This window comes from Carassius auratus, chromosome 13, assembly GCF_003368295.1.
Source record: "Carassius auratus strain Wakin chromosome 13, ASM336829v1, whole genome shotgun sequence".
NCBI classification, from domain to species: domain Eukaryota; kingdom Metazoa; phylum Chordata; class Actinopteri; order Cypriniformes; family Cyprinidae; genus Carassius; species Carassius auratus.
The window spans coordinates 22,744,747-22,764,031 of record NC_039255.1 but is presented as its reverse complement, the minus strand read 5'-3'; the positions used below and the strand labels follow the sequence as shown (position 1 = coordinate 22,764,031).

The 19,285-nt window shown below is 37.9% G+C and overlaps 1 protein-coding gene across 1 annotated transcript in view; it reads left to right on the top strand.

Annotated features, from left to right (window-relative positions):
* Positions 1 to 19,285, top strand: part of LOC113113044 (extracellular tyrosine-protein kinase PKDCC-like) — a 28,503-nt gene extending 9,218 nt beyond the window's left edge. The window contains exons 2-7 of the mRNA XM_026279163.1: positions 4,076 to 4,198; positions 8,172 to 8,446; positions 8,528 to 8,607; positions 9,744 to 9,851; positions 15,032 to 15,205; positions 18,350 to 19,285. Of these exons, the coding sequence (XP_026134948.1) occupies positions 4,076 to 4,198; positions 8,172 to 8,446; positions 8,528 to 8,607; positions 9,744 to 9,851; positions 15,032 to 15,205; positions 18,350 to 18,444 (855 nt within the window). The 3' untranslated portion in view covers positions 18,445 to 19,285. The remainder of the gene's footprint in view (positions 1 to 4,075; positions 4,199 to 8,171; positions 8,447 to 8,527; positions 8,608 to 9,743; positions 9,852 to 15,031; positions 15,206 to 18,349) is intronic.

Genomic DNA, 19,285 nt, shown 5'->3' with positions numbered 1-19,285 from the left:
GTGTCCAAAAATAATGAATAAAAAATAACTTCCTTCACTCCTCCTTTGATGAAAATTGAGAAAATGCTTCCAAGGAATCTTAAAAACAAACAAATAAATACTAACTTCACCCATCTCTTTTATATTGCTAACATGCACAGAAATGATTAAACTCTATGTTTAGCACATGCAGCTGGATGAAAACTTTCAGACCAAAAACTAGCTGAAATGAGTAAATATTTCTGGTTCTCTTGGTGGCATAAGCATCTGGTACAAAGCAGCTCTGGACAGATACAAAGTTTTCATTGTAAATGAACTGGACAGGGCAAGCTGACCATTGAGCTTGCATCAGTCAAAATGGCACTGTGTGGCTAGACAACAGCGTTCCTCCACGTGCAGATCGGTTTTATTCCCAGCAAGCAGCCGTGGACTGTGAAGTCTGCAGCACACACACACACACACACACACACACACGCACACATTTTAAATGAATCATGTTGATAATAGTCATTAGAGTGTGTTTAATCTCAAATAGGCCCTTTGCTTTCTTGGAAAGGCTTGCTCTACTAGCCTGTCTGCTCACAGATCTTAGATCAGATTGGTCCTGTTCCTGCTTCATATCGGAGGCTAAACGTGTTCAAGATCCTCCCACGGGGACAGTTATAAAGATCCAGAGTTGTTGTCCTAAAGTTGACATTGATCGAGACAGCCAAATGAGATTGTATCTGGGGAGCTGTTGTACACTACTGGCCAAAAGGTTTTCTGAATTTGAGCTTATACGACAGCTTCTGCTGATCGCCAGTTACATCTACTGCCAAGATGAAATGGTTATTTGTCCGAAACAGTAAGTAAAGTGATTAGTTTTTACCACAGACAGACATCTAGCTTTTCTGAGACTGAGATTATTTTATATGATTATTTTAATGATTATTTTTGTGTTTCATTCATAGCTCCAATCCTACAAATATTGTCACAGTGACCTTAATACAGCACTTTATGTAGTATTGTTTTTTTCCTGTTGTTGGAGTTTCTGGAATAGGGCTCAGAGTACATGGACTAGGCAACATAACATCACGTGTGCAGTCACCGGACAATTTTAGCATTGCCAGTATATCAGTGGAGGTGTTATTCAAGTTTATTTATTTGTATAGCGCTTTTTACAAAATAAATCGTTAACAAAGCAACTTTACAGAAAATTATGTTTCTACAATATTTAGTAGTAGCTAGTAGTTTGTGCACATTTGACAGGATTTAAAAAAAAAAAAAAAAAAGAATAATACAAGACGTAGTCAGCTAGACGATGAACTATCAATATTATTAATTAAGTTATTATATGATGCAGTCACACATATAGTAATAATTGTTAGTTCTGTTTGTTGATTCAGGGTTAGCATCATCTGGAGTCCTCTGAGGGTCAGCATAATCTCTTCTCAGGTGTTCTGGATCCAGACTGGAGCTTGTGTAAATCCTAGTTACCACGGGATGTAAATCCCGTGGCGAAACATAGTGAGTGAAGTGACATTCAGCCAAGTATGGTGACCCATACTCAGAATTTGTGCTCTGCATTTAACCCATCCGAAATGCACACACACAGAGCAGTGAACACACACACACACACTGTGAGCACACACCCAGAGCAGTGGGCAGCCATTTATACTGCGGCGCCCGGGGAGCAGTTGAGGGTTCGATGCCTTGCTCAAGGGCACCTAAGTCGTGGTATTGAAGGTGGAGAGAGAGCTGTTCATGCACTCCCCCCACCCACAATTCCGTCCGGCCCGAGACTAGAACCCACAACCATTCGATTGGGAGTCCAACCCTCTAACCATTAGGCCACGACTTCCCCATAGAAACAAAATAGAGACATCATTAGCATAGCTGCTGATCCAACAAAGTAAAATTAGTTTAACCCAAGCTAATGAATAAAAATGCACCTTTGATCAGATGCAACTACACTCACAATTTAAAAGATACATTATTTGAATGCTTGGTGAAAGAGATTTTTTAATCTAGATTTAAACAGAGAGAGTGTGTCTGAACCCCGAACATTATCAGGAAGGCTATTCCAGAGTTTGGGAGCCAAATGTGAGAAAGCTCTACCTCCTTTAGTGGACTTTGCTATCCTAGGAACTACCAAAAGTCCAGCGTTTTGTGACCTTAGGGTGCGTGATTGGTTGTAGCGTGGTAGAAGGCTAGTTAGGTATGCTGGAGTTAAACCATTTAGGGCCTTATAGGTAAGTAATGATAATTTGTAACTGATACGTAACTTAATAGGTAGCCAGTGCAGAGACTGTAAAATTGGGGTAATATGATCATATTTTCTTGACCTCATAAGGACTCTAGCTGCTGCATTTTGGACTACCTGTAGCTTGTTTATTGACGAAGCAGGACAACCACCTAGAAGTGCATTACAATAGTCCAGTGTAGAGGTCATGAATGCATGAACTAGCTTTTCTGCATCAGAAACAGATAACATGTTTCGTAGCTTGGCAATGTTTCTAAGATGGAAGAATGCAGTTTTTGTAACATTAGATATTTTATTTTCAAAAGACAAATTGCTGTCTAATATAACACCCAGATTTCTCACTGTAGAGGACGTAACAGTACATCCGTCTTGATGCAGATTGTAATCTACAAGATTCTGTGTAGTGTTTTTTGGTCCAATAATTAGTATCTCTGTCTTATCCGAATTTAATTGGCGAAAATTATTTGTTATCCAATCTTTTACATTTTTAACACACTCTGTTAGCTTAGATAATTGGGAAGTTTCATCTGGTCTCGTAGAGATATATAGCTGAGTATCATCAGCATAACAGTGGAAGCTAATTCCGTATTTTCTAATAATATTACCAAGGGGCAACATATATATTGAAAATAGAAGGGGACCTAGGACGGATCCTTGTGGCACTCCATATTTTACTGATAATAAATGAGATGACTCCCCATTTAAGTAAACAAAATGGTAGCGATCGGACAGGTAGGATCTAAACCATCTTAGAGTCTGACCTTGAATACCTGTATAGTTTTGTAATCGATCTATGAGTATGTCATGATCTATGGTGTCGAACGCAGCACTAAGATCAAGTAAGACTAGAAATGAGATGCAGCCTTGATCTGACGCAAGGAGCAGGTCATTTGTAATTTTAACAAGTACAGTTTCTGTGCTATGGTGGGGCCTAAAACCTGACTGAAATTCTTCATACAGATCATTTTTATGCAGGAAGGTGCTCATTTGAGCAGACACAACTTTTTCTAAAATTTTAGATATAAATGGAAGATTTGAAATAGGCCTATAATTTGCCAGTACACTAGGATCTAGTTTTGGTTTCTTAATAAGAGGCTTGATAACCGCCAGCTTGAATGGTTTTGGGACGTGATCTAAAGATTATGTATAGTTAGCAAGCGTGAATGATATGACTAAATTAAGAAACAGACGTTTGCATGTACCAACACAGATTTTGAAGTGTATAATTGCGATACAGATGAAAGTGGAAACTAACTTGTTAACTTGCATAACTGAAACGGGTCGTTTTCTCCATCCGACCTCCCGACATTACTGGCAGGTGTTGTTCCTTTAATGCTGGTGATGGCTCTCACGGTACAGCCGGTCACACAGCCATAGGTTGTTTTCTTTTTAGATGAAATTTCATGCTGTTTAATTTTAACTAGATTCTTTGGCTTGAATTAGCTTAGGAAAATGTTTCTGTAAGCAAAGAGCCAAATTCTGCGCCGCTAAGAGCCCATCATGGCAGGCAGAAGGAAACAGCCTGATAGCAGCGGCCATAACATATAGACGTCCCCCACAAAAAAAACAAACACATGCCAGCGCAACGTTTCCTGATTACAAGCTGTAGTAAGTCTGTCTGCTCCCATAATGCCTGTTACAATCCCAATTTATTAGCTTTGATCTACTGATCATTTATAATTCATGTATTTTGTCTCTGGAACTCATAATTATTTCAATTGACTACACACACATGCTATAGCCAGCTTGGCTTCTCCAACCGAATTTGGGGTCATCTCCAACCGAATTTGGGGTCAAATTCAACACAGTGCTGTTATCTGACGGATGCTCTCGTGTCTGCGCTCTCTCCTGCAGCTGTACGGCTACTGCTACCAGGATAACAACGATATAAAGGACACGGTGACGGCCATCACGGAGCTGGGCAGCCCTCTGGAGATGATCCAGCTGCTGCAGACGCCCTGGGAGGAGAGATTTAGGGTGAGTCACTGCTCATATCACACATTCCATCTAAAGCTTGTCTGGAGGAACACGGAGGCTTCAATTAGCCTTATCAACATCAACAACTGTGAGCAAATTGACTCGCTGATTTTTCTAACATTACTGTAATAAAATAATTAAAGTTCATTGTGAATGAAAGATTATTCATGATATTGTAAAATATGATATACAGTGGGGTCCAGTCTGAAACCATTGTAAATATCTGATTATTTAGTTAATAAATAGGAAGTTTTTGAATTTTGAAAGAAAAAAGCAAACAAAAACATTCATGTTCATTTTTCAAATAAATATGAATTAAAATAATTAAAAATTAAATAATTTTAATGCAGTGTATTAAAGACAATACATTTTATTGTGAGCTAATGATTATTCATTGCATTGTTAAATATTGTATACAATAGGGCCCAAAAGTCTGAAACATAATGAATATGTGATTGATTGATTGATTGATTGATTGTGTATTTATTGAAATTTAGAAATAAAGAGAAATTTAAAGAAATAAAAAAAGAAAACAAACAAAAACCTTGATGTTCATTTTCCAATATAACATTTTCATTGAATTAAAGGTTATTGTGAATTGACATTATTAGTTGTGTAATTATGAACTCCAATTATTACATATTATTTCAGAAAGATGAATAGATTGGGAGAGGCCTGAAGATGCAGCCTATTTACCCTGCATAAACAAACAGGGGAACCAAATTATATTAATTCCATAAAATTACTACCATTTCATAATGCACTTATGTAAACATTTTTAATGACTTCAACCCAGTCAGCCAGCCGCTAACTATGTTTTCTGTGTAGCCATGGCACAGTGGTTCATCATACCCAGTCATGGTGCTCATGTGGGTCATAAATGTGACATTTCCTAATCCCACGCCTCCTCTCAACCCCAAATAATTCCTTCAACAGTGTTTCTATAATAATAATTATAAAAATAACGAGTCCGCAATGGTAGATCACGCAGTATTAAACCTGTCTGATGCAGCGTTTCTTGAAAGCTGGCTGTGTGGGATGTCCCGCTCTCTGCTCTCTCTGAGCTTCCTGTTAGACTTCTGCCTGAAAGACCGGGCTGATCGCTATCATTGTGGCAACCTCCCATAATGATTTGCTATGACTTCTTGTTTCCAGAGCTCATCCTGTGAAGGGGATGAAACTGAATGAAGTCCCAATGAGACCTTACTCTGATAACAGGCAATTGTTGAATGTACTATAAACAAAACATACAATAAAATGTGGGCTTTAAATGAGATCTGTGTTATGATTAATTCGAATTTAAATATATGTATACAGAATTAATATGTTCAGATTATGAGATTACAAGATGGCACAGACTAAAGCTAAAGCCGTCACTAGAAGTGTTTTCACACACTTAACCACCCAAACACAGATTCACAAAAATAAAGACCAACACACTCGCTGTACACAAGCCAAGGCGCTTGGTAAACATCTCTGCTTTAATACAGAATACAGCACTCGTCTACATGTCAACACAGCATTATACAGTTCAACAGAACAATTCATCACTCTGCTTCAGTTTCAGAAGACTTTCAGCATTACCAACTCTTTCCATTTCCATAACTCATTCCTACCATAGTATTCTGCTAAATATATTTATTAGACTCATATTTCAGAGTGATTTTTCAGTCAGACTGAATGATTTTCCAGTCTAGAACAATAAAGCCTTTTTTATGAGAATGAGACAAGTGTCTTTTTGTCCCTGCTGCTGATTTTCTCATGGTTTTATTGCCTGGCCTTCCCTTCTCTATTTATTTAGACATTTTATGAAAGTCTTTAATATAATTTACACTGCTCTAGTGTTTTGTGTGGGTGTGGGTGTGTATGAATTGTTCCATCAGGTATAGTTTTAATTTATTTCAGTCAATCCTTTGACAAAATGTGTGCAAACTCACAGTTTGTTCATGAAATATATAAAACTGCACTATTTCACAGTAGCATTTAAAGGGTTGCATTCGGTAAGGACATCTTTAAAATTGTCCATGTGACTTTATTGATTCAACTTTAATTTTATGAAGCTGTGGGAGTACAATTCTATAGTTTTTATACTTTGTCAGTATGGTAAAGGAGATGGGAAAACTGAATTTTTGTTCCCTCTTCTTTTGCCTCTACAATATCAATATCAGAGACGTGTATATATTTTGGACACTCAGTCATATGCTGTATCCAAAAACACTCACTAATTCACTCATTCACTACTATTTTTTGAAAGCATGTGACATGTGTATGCAAATTTGTGAATTTGGACAGTTCGTCCCATTGTGTTTGAGGCTGCATAAGTGTTCTGTCCCAAATTAAAAGCTTTTGAATTCCAGAGTGACATGACTTCCTACATGTCTTTGCTGTTCAGACTCCAAACAACGGATTTGATACCGATGAACCAAGCAGAAACACCTCAGCAATGCTTTAGCAACATTTGAATTGCATATGAGGCACTAATAGACTCCGGGGAGACTGTCGAATCTGCTGACTTCCGAACAGCTCATTTAGGTCCAAAGTCATTTCCTCTGTGCACTGACGAAGCCTTTCATGCCCTCTACACAACATGGGCCCAGGAGCGACGACACACCTGTTCACACACCAGCTAAACCAAATACGTGACAAGCAAAAGCCAGAGCACCCACGCTTGCATTTGTGTACCGATGAAAAAAAAAAAAATATCGGTGCATTTTTGAGGAAACCAAATCTGTTGGGGTATTTTAGATAGCCTCGCCTCCCTTGCAATGGCTTTCTCAATGGTTTTGCCAAATCTGCCCCACATTAAGCAAGACAACAACCTGCACCGGTCACACAGTGTGAAGGGGCTGACCTTTCCCAGTAGTTGCTAATCCGAAGTGTATTAAAAGCAGCTTTTGTCTGTTATGAAAGGCATGGGCAGTGTCTCCTCCACCCCCTCACCTCCACTCAGTTTGCTTCTCTTTTATGTTCTCCTCTTCTACTTTCGATTGCGTTCATCCCTCTCACTCCTGTTTGCGTCTCCGTCCTCTTCTTCTTTCTCCACGGCCGTCTAATCCTCTGAACTCTGCCCTTAAGAACGTGGTAGATGTAGGTGTTTCTTGAATGCAATGTGTCGCCAGCTACCAGAGCCTCAGCCTCAGCTCTCGTACCCTCACACACATAAGAGTGCTAATCCTTAAGGAACACAATTGTGCGCTTGTAAACGTACTACACAATGGGCCTCGCACACTCAAGTGGTCCCAAGGGTCATGCAAGGAGGTGCTTCAATCCATGAAGACAGTCTTACCGATTTTGACAGGGTTCTGGGTAAAACTGGTGGCCCCAAACTAATTAGATGCAGGTGAATTGTCTACTACATTCTCAACAACAACACTAATTTATTAGCTTTATGGAAACCTCAACTCGACTCAAGCCACTAAATTTTCTCTAATCATTGGAAAAAGTGCAATATTTTTATTTACATATAAAAATGTAATTATATATAAACTTATTTTAAAGACCCCCCCCCCCATGATTGGTGTTGGTCAATACTATTGTATTATTATTATTTATATTATCATTATTTTTTATTATTATTATTTATGATTTATTAATATTTAGTTGTCATTTCTTAATTTTCACATTTAGGTCACTTAAAGTTAATCTTTAAATGTAAATAATTCAATAACATTGCTAAATGTAATCTTTAGTAAACCACAAAATGAATATTGATATTTGCATACTGTATTTTATAATGTTGTGATGCCTTAATCCACTTTATATTATATGCTTTATGATGATTAAAGACATAACAAAATACAACTTTTTAATTGGCCTTTGATTACTGTACGTAACATAAAAAAATGACTAAATTAGTTTTTTTTTGTTTTTTGCACGTGTGATCTGTGGGGCATATATATCCTTTCTATAATATATTTCTTTATACAGTATAGTTTATTGCTCTCTGTATTGAGATTATTGCATGTGTCTGCAGATCTGTCTGAGTCTGATGAGGCTGCTGCATTATTTGGCCCGTTCCCCGCTTGGGTCCGTCACCCTGCTGGACTTCAGGCCACGGCAGTTTGTTTTGGTGGAGGGAGTGTTGAAAGTGACCGACCTGGATGACGCCAGTGTTGAGGAGACCCCTTGCTCCCTGTCTTCTCCTTCAGACTGTCTCATGGTGTTCCCTGCCCGAAACTTCACCCTCCCCTGCCACAAGGGCTGTTGTGAGGGCATCAACGAAAAGAGAAACCTCTACAATGCGTACAGGTGCGTGTTCATGACCTGAGATCTGAGTCAACCTGTACTTTGTGTGGGAGATTTTGACCTTTCTTTCCCCCATTTTTCCAGATTTTTCTTCACCTACTTGTTACCTCACAGTGCCCCCTCAGCACTAAGACCCCTTCTAGACAAAATCGTCAACTCTACAGGTGAATGTGATTCCACTGCTTAAATTCAGCTCTTTTGTCTCTGGAAAAAGTGGGTCATATCTGCTTAAGATATGACAGGATAAGATGGTTTTAGTAACTGGTCTAAGGTGGTCTTTCTACCCTAACAGTCAAAACTAGGTCCAGCAGATGGTGGTTTAGCTGATCAGCCATCTAGGCTAGCTTAGACCAACTAATGACCAGAAATGACTAGCTTGGAGTTAGAAACCATGCAAACCCACATACAGTACCCCCTGAAGCTGCCTTTAATTAGCATTTATACTAAAAATAGTTAACCGTGTTAACCGTTAAATGAATTAAAGAACGTGTGTGAATGAAAAAAGTCTCTATAGGTCTTAAAAAAAAAAGTTGTATAAAATTTTACATCATAAAGTTAAACTTAAATATCTTAACTGATACAGTATAACAAACGTCTTAAACACTGCACATTTGTGCCGAACAATTTCTTATGATTTACTGTTAACTTGCTTATACTTATTATAGTTATTTTTTTTTCTACACAATATCTGTATCTGCTATTTGATTCCATGCAACCATATATAGCTATTAATATTACATCATTATTTAAGACCGTTTGGAGCATAAATATTTAAAAACCTAGTGTATGTTTTGCACTTAGTGTACTTTGTTTGCATGGAAATGTCTCCTTGTGTCACTTTAATATGAGGAATTTTTTTTAAGGAATAACACATATTAATTGATGCATTTTCATTTTCAATTAAATCCCTAAAGATTTTTTGTGCACACCTACATTCTTCAACTTAGGAGCACATTTGCTCAAACATCCTCTACAAACATTCCTCCTCTTCACCTCCCAACATTTCTCTTTCAGTCCCTGCCAGATGCCTTTTGTCTCTGCCCTTAATTCCTTTCCTTATCCGCTCTCTATCGCCATGTTTATCAGTATAATGGCATGTCAGATAGTCTGAAATCAGTTTTTTTGGGATACAACAGTCCGTGAAACCACGGGTAGTGTGGGTGGGCCGGCCTCGATCCTATCTTTCTTTCCCAGTGTCACGAGACATCCACTTCAGCATCACTATGCAGGCATGTTTTCTTAGTGACAAAATGCAAACTGTTAATAGCTGAGATGTTTATGCGGTTTGAATGTGTTTCAGGAGAGCTGATATGGGGCACTGACGAGACTCTGGTTCACCTCGAAAAAGTGCTGGATATCTACAGGAACGGACAGTACCTCAAGAATAACACACAGACACACAAAGCAGGTGAGTGTCCCAGACTGACACACCTTGACCTTTGACATTACTAAACACTTAACCAGGGATCTACAGTGTGACTAGTTCAGTCGTATTTACGGCTGAAAACTACTGTGTTTTAAAAATATTTAGGAGAAAAGTCAGCCTTTTCTATGTTTCTTACAAAGAGCTGTAAATGTACTTGTAAAGTTTGCAACACAAGTTTTTAGATCAATTTAAGTACAATCAGCATTCAGAAAACTGAAATATACAGCAATATAAGTTTCTTAGTATTTTTGTACAAATATGTGGAATTGCTTACTTGAGAAGCAAAATTACAATTTAGGTCTGCTTTTCGGACATATTTATCATAATTAATGGTTTTGCCATAAAACAGGAAAAAACTAATCTGCAAAATGGGGTAAGAAAAATAAACTTAATTCAGAGGGCAAACATGTAAATGTTTCTTGATTTAAGAATGTTTAAATATTTGTACATAAAAAAAGATAAATGTACTAAAGAAATGAAATCCATGTTTTGCAGTGATATGACCAATACCAATTTGCTTTGCCCAAAACTCAAAGAGCCGGACACAAATAAATCTCTGTTTCCCGTTGGTAATTGTGGTGGTGTTCATGTGCTCATCTTGTAAATACAGTCATTCTGAAATGACTAGACAGCAGCAGAATCCGGGCAATCCTCAAATCTCCCTGGTATTAAACAGTTGTTCAGTCAGCGTGGAGAGATGGGGAGATTTTCTGTGTGCATGTGAGGACAAATGAGAGGAGATTTAGAAGATTAGAGTTTATATAACTGGTGAGCAGAGGGGCTGCTCACAGGCCTGATGGACCAAACAGCCATCTCAGACCTGACAAACACTTTCTCAGCCTCTTTCCTACTCGCTCCAGCCCTGTTTCCCTTTTTGTCCCAGTCTCTTTTTCTTTCTGTGCTATCTCTCCTGCTCTTCTCTATGCTCCACTGGCAGTCCATAGCAGACCAACTTGTTGACTGATGAGAGCTTTAAAGCAAGTGAGGGCCATCTTTGACAGAGTCATTTAACTCTTTCCTCCCTTATTGGCCCTAGATTTTATATTCAATTTAAAAGAGTATTGTATGGCTTGAAGGAGTGTGGGGTTATTTATTTGTAGACCATGAAGGTATTTTTATTTATAAAAAAAAAAAAAAAAAAATTCAGTGCTATTTAATGAGAATTGTTAACATTCAGTATTACACTTGCTATTAATAGTTTTGTAGTGGAAAATAATAATAATAAATTGCAAATATTGAATAGTAATACAATACAAAACAATCCTTATTTTTAGAGCACATTTAAAAAAATAAAAATAAAATGGAGGTTAACCTAAAGTGTCTTACAGATCAATAAACAATACATTTACATTTTAAATACAGCATATTTGGTCATTTTTATACATTTGGCTATTCAGATTTTGCTCAGTAATGTGTGAAATACACTCAAAAGTGACATTGTTTTTTTGTTTTCTTTTTCAATTATTATTATTTTTTTCAGCAAGCATGCATAACATTTATATTATTAATCTGTACAATGTTTAAAATGTTGCATATCATTTCTGTTTCAAATAAATATTGTTATTTTCAACTTTCTATGTATCAAATAATCCAGAAAGAAAAAAAAATCATAGTTTCTTCAAAATAAATAAATAAAAATCAACAGAACTGTTTTCAAATTGTTTAATAATAATAAAAGAATAGAAAAGAATAGAATAGAAAAATAGAAAACAATTATTTAAATTTCACATTATTATTGTTTTTACTGAATTTGATCAAATAAATATGGCCTTGGTGAGCACAAGACTCAAAAGAAATCGTATTGATTTGTTCACATCTTTAATCTTTCCATGATTAAATTGTATTTAATATATTTTTTTGCCAATATATCAGCTTTTCTGCTAACTAGATATTAGTGGTTGACCAATGTGAGTGGTTTAAATGCTGTCACACTGCAGGTAAACATGCATTTATACTCTCTAGTCTAGTACAGTGTGCAGTATATTGGCTGGACACTTCTCTGCAGTGCTTGGTGTTGTAGGTGTTCATATAAAGCAGGGTCCTCTGCCAGTTCTTTGAGTTTGCATGGATACAGACGGGGCTTCCCTGTGAAATGTACTCCTGGCCAACACACATTAAAAGCCCAGCATGCCTTTGGCCCACTACAACACCTTCTCTCTTATTCTCCTGCATCTTACAGGAACATTCAACACAAGCAAGAGCTCCATAAAGCATTAATTAGTGCAATAAAGCGTCTAATAGTTGCACTTATTTACTGGCTTCTAGCTCCACTTAGTTGCCACGTGCCCTTGCTTTCCTCGATCCCACTCATCAGAAAGACCTCACCGAGGGCAGCTTGCCCAGTGACCTTCATTCAGAGTCGAAAAGAAATAGTGAATCACGTCAGTAAAGCCCATGCAAGCAATATCCCTGAAGAGCAAGAGAGGGAAAATTCAGAGACTCAGAGATTCTGACATTTATAGCCTAGTAGTCAAGACGTTTGTAGTACACAGTTAACTCAGGTCTTTTAAAAGCTGTGCTCCTTTTTTCAGGCCCATTGTCACAGTGCTGTGAATGAGGCCTTAGGTTTACATTAAAACCCTCTCGAAGAGCATAAAAACTTAGAAAAACTCTGCAAACCATTCGAGATGCTTTCCAGAACCGTCTACAAACCTCAAAGCAATACAGCAGTGCCATATTGACAGCTCTCCAACTGATATATCCTGTCCACAAAGTGGACTACCCTGGGATCATTTTTCACAAAAGTGTAAGAATACATGACCACATTGTCAGCATTTTTGCCAGAGGCATGCGGTCCATGACAATGTATCCATCGCCATTCCACCTCCAAACTGCACAGTGTAAAATAGCCGCATATGGATTATGAAAATGCAGACTGGCTGTATTTCAGCGAGGTTGACCGGCGGTTGGCGTGTAATCAAAGCCGTCCTTCAACGGTCTTTAACGATCATATTAACGCTGCATTAGCATGAAAAAGAGGAACGCCACACAAAATACTGTCACAAACTCAGTTTGAAGATAGTAGAGGCATATGTGATGCAGGTTTGCTTGCTGGGTCTTGTCACGGTGTGCTAGCAAAGGGTTGCTTTCAGATACTTTAAAGACAAGTAAAAATCCATTAAACACAATTATACAGACTGTGCTGACCACTCGTGAGAGTCAAGTCACTTTTATTTCTGTAGCACTGTCAAAACAGTTTCACAGTGAAAATCAATTCAGATTCTGCTGTAGAAGACAATAGTGTCTATGGTTAGTAACTTTTTTACCAAAGTCTGCCTTTCAGCAAATCAGTTAGGCGCCAAAGGCATATCCTGTTATGAATATTTGTTTTGCTGTAGAATCTGCCCCTTCCACACACACACACACTTTTCATATTGTTCCTACTCGCACATTTTTCACCAAATCGAGCCGCTCGCAGCTGTTGAATTCGTACGGGCTGCAACATATATTCTTTCGCTCATCTGAGAGAGAACAGCTGCCCCTTTTCAGTAATGTAATGTCATACGTTCAGTATTACGAACACGATGTTGTGTTAATGCGAATCACGTCTTGTAATGTTGACTTGATACAACATGACCGAGATGAGAAACAGACAGCTGCACTTTGTATGATAAAAAACACACACATAGCTCTGTGAGGAGAATGTTGGCAGCGCTCTGTACAGTGCTCTGTTCCTCACACATCTCTTCTCATTAGTTACTCTTGACGTGCACTGACCTCATGACTCTACCGTCCACATTCGTTTAATATCATACGGTTTTATAGCCAAACATGACATTATAATGAACAATCAATTCGAATGTGAAATCTCACTTATTAACAAATTCTGCTATATAGTATAGCATATATCTAATATGTTCCTATTGGTTATGATTGTGATACATGTAATTATATGTGTAGTGTGGACACATTACTGGAAGTATGGAGGTATAAAAAAAAAAAAATTACAAAAATGTCATTGACGGTACTGTAATGCAATAATAATGTTAATACACTAAGATGATTATGTAGTATCTTACATTTTAATAGCCGTATTCAATGTTGTTTTAACATATTTATCTATTCTTCAAACTGCGTATGAGAGTCATGGAGAAGCTGGAGCTTACTAATATTATATTCATATAATTATAAATTGAATTACAATATTTGTATTAACAATAATCACACTTTTAATGTTATTGTGATAATATATTTTAACATTGATTTATTTAAAATAAAGAATTTATATATCACGGTTGTATTTGTTTTACTGTCTTTGTTGCGTTTTATTTTTTTTATGCTGATTTGAATCAAACAAAATTCACTGGATTGCAGTAAAAAAACATTTTTTTATTACAGTGAGAACAAAAACGTTAACTGTTCGGATACATAACGGTAATGAAAACAAGATTTTTACTGAATTACAGTAATGAGAATTGGGTGAAAATTTGCTTAATTGTCAGAAAGTGTTTTTTTTTTTTTTTCAAAGCAGGATTTGTTTCTTTAGGTCAGTGATGTACTGCGTTGTTGAAGAGCTTACAACACAGTGATTAGTGACAGATTGAGAGAGAAGGGGCTGATGAATGTGTGGGTGGGACAGATAGGAGGGACGCTGTTTAGTTTTCTTTTGGTAGTCACTCGACACTCCTTTATGTGCCTTTCTCTCTTTTTATCTGCTTCCCTCTTTCTCTTGGCCTCCCTCTAACTGCCATGACGGAGGCATTTATTGTGGTCGGTGTCACGTTGAGTGGTGTTTAAAGTGTTTGTGTGTGTGTGTGAGAGAGAGTTACCGAGTAAGCAAAAGATAAAGGCAGATCAGAAGACATGTCAAACTCTGACTAACAACAGCCTGAAGACTCCCCTCGTCAGAGAACGAGACAGCCCCCTGTGTTAACACAATGAAGGAGCTTGTTTTACTGTGTGTTAACCTCCCCCTCACACACACACACACACACACACACACTTTGCTTTTCTTGGACTGTTGTTATGCGTTTGATTTATTGAGCAGTGTGTGTCAGTGCTGTCATGAGGCCGTCAGTTTGGCCAGAAAGCACTGAACATGAAAGATTTACTTAAAAGTGACAGTAGCAATAAATCAATAGTATTGATAGTAAAAGAATCTCCATTCTTCATTAGAATAATATATTTTCCTGGATCTCGTTCCTCTTTCCTTCTTTTGACAGAGTATAAATGTGTGTCAGAGGCCTCGATAGCAGCAGAAAACTACCGCTGCTGGCCGTCCTATCAGCACGACGGATGCCTGCTGTCAGTCTTCAGCGTCGATGAAGCTATTGAGGTGTGTGAGAGCCATGCCCAATGCCAGGCCTTCGTCATGACCAATCAGAGCACATGGACAGGTAATGTTGCACAGTGTTGCTCTGTTTCATTGTGTGTAGGACAGTTCAGGATATTATAATAGACTAACTAAACATTATGAAATTTAAGTCAGGTAATTTTTCTGATTTCAAATACCTTTACATTTGTTCATTTAGCAGTTAGAAATAAGGAATGCAGCACAGCTATTCGTCCTAAAGAGGTTTTAATGTGATAGTGAATAACAATACAGTTTCATAAGTTTCAAACCTTGGACGAAAAAAAAATGGATGATACGTCTTCAGTTCCTTCCACTGTAGAAAAGGGAAGCAAAAATATCCCAGGTATGGCCACTGTCATCTTGTACTGATGCCGTCATTTGGAGCCCATGTGTGCACAGAAGTTTGCACACAAGTGATTCATTTGGAGCATGAGTTTGTGCCGAAGTGATTCATTCAGAGTCAAATTCTGTGCAAAATTGAATCATTTGGAGCATGAGTTTGCACAGAAGAAGTGATTCATTCAGAGTCAACGTATGAGCAGAATTGATTCACTTGGAGCATGAGTTTGAACATAAAAGATCCATTTGGAGCCTGAGTCGGCTCAGAGGTGATTCAATTGGAGCCTGAGTCAGCTCAGAACTGATTCATTTGGAGCCTGAGTCTGCGCAGAAATTATTAATTTGGAGCCTGAGTCTGCGCAGAAATTTTTGATTGGGAGTCTGAATTTGTGCAGAAGTGATTCATTTGGAACCAGAGTATCTGCAGAAATTATTCATTTGTAGGCCAAGACAGTTTAGTTTGGCTCATGTCCCATTCTTTTACATGGAGAGGGTGGGGTTTATGAACTATACTACAGCCAGCCACCAGATGGTGATCAAAATATTTTGGCTTTACTTTTCAGGATGTATGAGGCACTCTTGGTTAGCGCACACTACGAGTCTTCTGGAGAACAGTTAGTCAGTGGTGCGTTTCCCAAATTCATTGTTACCCAATTATGGTCCCAAGTTTCGTTGAACTCTTTTGTTAACAACGGAATTTGTCAACATAGTTGCTTTTGGGAAATTAGCCCATGCACAGTTATAACAGATGGATAATCCAGAGAAAAAAACTCTGAAGTACTCAGAAATATATCAAAGTAAAGTCTGTTGCATATTTTAGTTTATGTTGACTTTGACGTTTGGTACGCTACCATGTGTGGACTTGCTAACATCAAACTATAAAATGCAACTGTGAATCGAGTTAGCACTATTTATGTTGCACAGAGTTGCAGACTGTTTCAAACCGGTCACTTGTGAGGATCCATTTCAGTTAAGATGCCTTACTGACAGCTGTCTAATCTATGTAGACTAAAGACAGCAAGGCAGCTCACTAAATTTTGAAACAGAGCCATTGTTTGTAGTGTGTTGTAGTGTTAATGCAAATGTGCGCATGGTTTTGTGTGAACGTACGTCTTTTGATAAATGATAAATGTCGTCCTGATGAGTGCTCTAACTGCTGTGACTGTCCACTCCTCACACCCCAATCTCATTCCTCTCTCCTCTCTCATCACCACATACAACAACTGGACGTAGACAAACGGTTCACATTAGTTGTTCACAAACCCCAATATGGATCAGAGATATGTTTTTACAGTCCAGTGGAATATTTTATGCCTTCGAGGTTGCTTTTTTGTAGCAGTGAGCCACATCTACAGCCCTTAAACACAAATTGAGTTTCGTCTCTTCTTGCTCTTGAAATGATGTTTTATTAACAAGGTTCGGGAGGAGCGCGTCAGATACTTAGCCTAATCAACACAGCTGGACCATAATCAATTAATCAGTGCCATAGTATAAATATTGCTGACTTACCTCTATCCATTAATGGTTTATCAGCATCCCTCCTCCACCCCATCTCCTCACTTCAAGTTCACTTTATAAATAGACGGGGAAAGGAGGGGTACTCTAGGTTCGGGCCATTCCCGAGCTCGGAGCCCTTCCCCGGACAGCACGCCAAATATGCATACCATACCTCAGCTAATTATATGTAAGCATGAACTTGTGAAATGACAAATACATACAAAATTGACACCTCGAAAGTATCCTCGGAAAAATGGTCGGTTATGTCTTAAGTGAAAGTAAACAGTTTGCAAAATAAATGGAATGTGTTTCATATTGGATATATTATCTCTTAAAGTGACTGCGCCTGATTTACTAGCTTCTGTCAGTGTATTTAATGTTGATCCAAGAAATGAAATAGAAGAAAACCACTCACTGCTCTTTACATAATTACTTTGTAGTTTCAACAAGAATTAATCTTCATTTAATTTATACAGTAAAGACTATGTAATACTATTCAGTTTCTGTACCTGAACACCTACAAACTTGAAAAAACTTAAAATTTGTGTTTAATTTGTATAATTGTTTATTTGTGCTATTTACACAATTTCAAACAGAGCCCACCATTAAAACTTTCACCGTAGCCCGCAAACCCCAGCTACGACCCTGTACACTGATCGGGCAAGTCAAACACACAGCTGCTGCTGCTGCCACCTTATGACAATAGATTTACACTTTAAATTAGTAGTCTGTCATCCATGACAGTAACTCATTGGAAAAGGATTGAAAATGCCCTTTATTTTGTTTGCACTAATAAATGCTGCAGCCTGTCAGCTGCAACCACCAATAAAACGTTGTTCCATTTTTCGTAAATATCGTTATCGCAAATATTCTTGAAAAAACGTGATCAAATTTTGAGGCTATATCGCCCACCCCTAGTTCTAATATTGAAGAGATTTTGCTTTGCAATCCTTTTTTGATGTTGATCTCATAACCTACAGTATTTTGGCTCTAATTTATCTATCGTATAGTAGAGATTTGCCATATAAGATGGTAATAAATTGCAAAATTTCAGTGAAAGTTCGAACCCACACAGTCATTTTCAAACCAAGTAGCCTTCTGTATGATCAACTTGAACCTGCTGTGAAATCTGCATCCTGCCAGTTTTTCAGCATTATTTAAAATCCCCAAATTCTTACTGAAAGGACTTTATTTCACCAAAATTCGCCAAACATCAGTAAATGTGACTGTACCACAGCACTCTCTCTTGTGTTTCTCTTTCTCCTGTTTCCCGTGTCTTCTATCTGATGTTTTGTAGCAGGAAATGGACCTTCTTTTTCACAGTCTGTTTCACTCTGCTTGCTCTCTCTAGGTCATCAGCTTGTGCTCTTCAAAACCGGTGCAGCCAGCATGACCACGGCTCCAGGTAAACTCACGTACATACGACTGGGGGCAGCTGAGAGCTGAGATGAGAGAGCGCCATACAGCGTGGTCAGTCATCATCAGGATCTTCGAATCGTCTCCCTCTTAAAACACTCATGTGCTGTATTCCCTGAGGACATGTTGCTCAGGATTTTGGGAGGACGGTCAAAAGAGAAAGCACCTTTCAGGAAGTTCGAGACTCGCTCAGGCGGAGGTCAGCTGTCAACTACGTGCAATACTGCCTCTCTGAACCCGGGATTGGACAGTGAATCTGTTTGTGTATGTCACGGCGACATGTGTGTGTGTTTAATGAGATCTCTGGTCAATATCTCTTTTATTCTTTCTTTCTCTCAGACTGTCATTGATTCTCGTCTCTGTCTCTGCCCACACAGAATCCTCTCTTATTTGCTCTGATATTCAGCACTTTTTTCTCCATGTGAAACAGGGTCTATTTGTTGAAGTTTTAAAAGCATTTACTTAGATTTTTGGAATATCTTTTTCAAATATTTGCTCATGTAAAACAAGTTTTTCTGACAAGTGATTCTAAATATTCACTTATTTAGACCAGTCTAAACAAGTAATTTATTTGTTTAAAGAATGAAAACACCTTTTAAAAAAAAAATATGAAATCATATTTAAAGACAAACAGATCAGCAGAAAATCTGAAAATGTGAAGATGGTTGTTAGTTAGCCAATCCGCTTGTGGTGAGATAAAGTTTCCCAAGGAAATGTCATGTCAGTCTATTACTTGACAGGTGAAGGAGTTCAAGAGTTTTCTGCTTTCAGCGAAAGCACTGAGATGTACATGTACATGTTTTCTTATGGCCGTGTTGTATATAAGAGTAATATTTTTATATGGAAATATAATGTCATGAGAATTAAAACT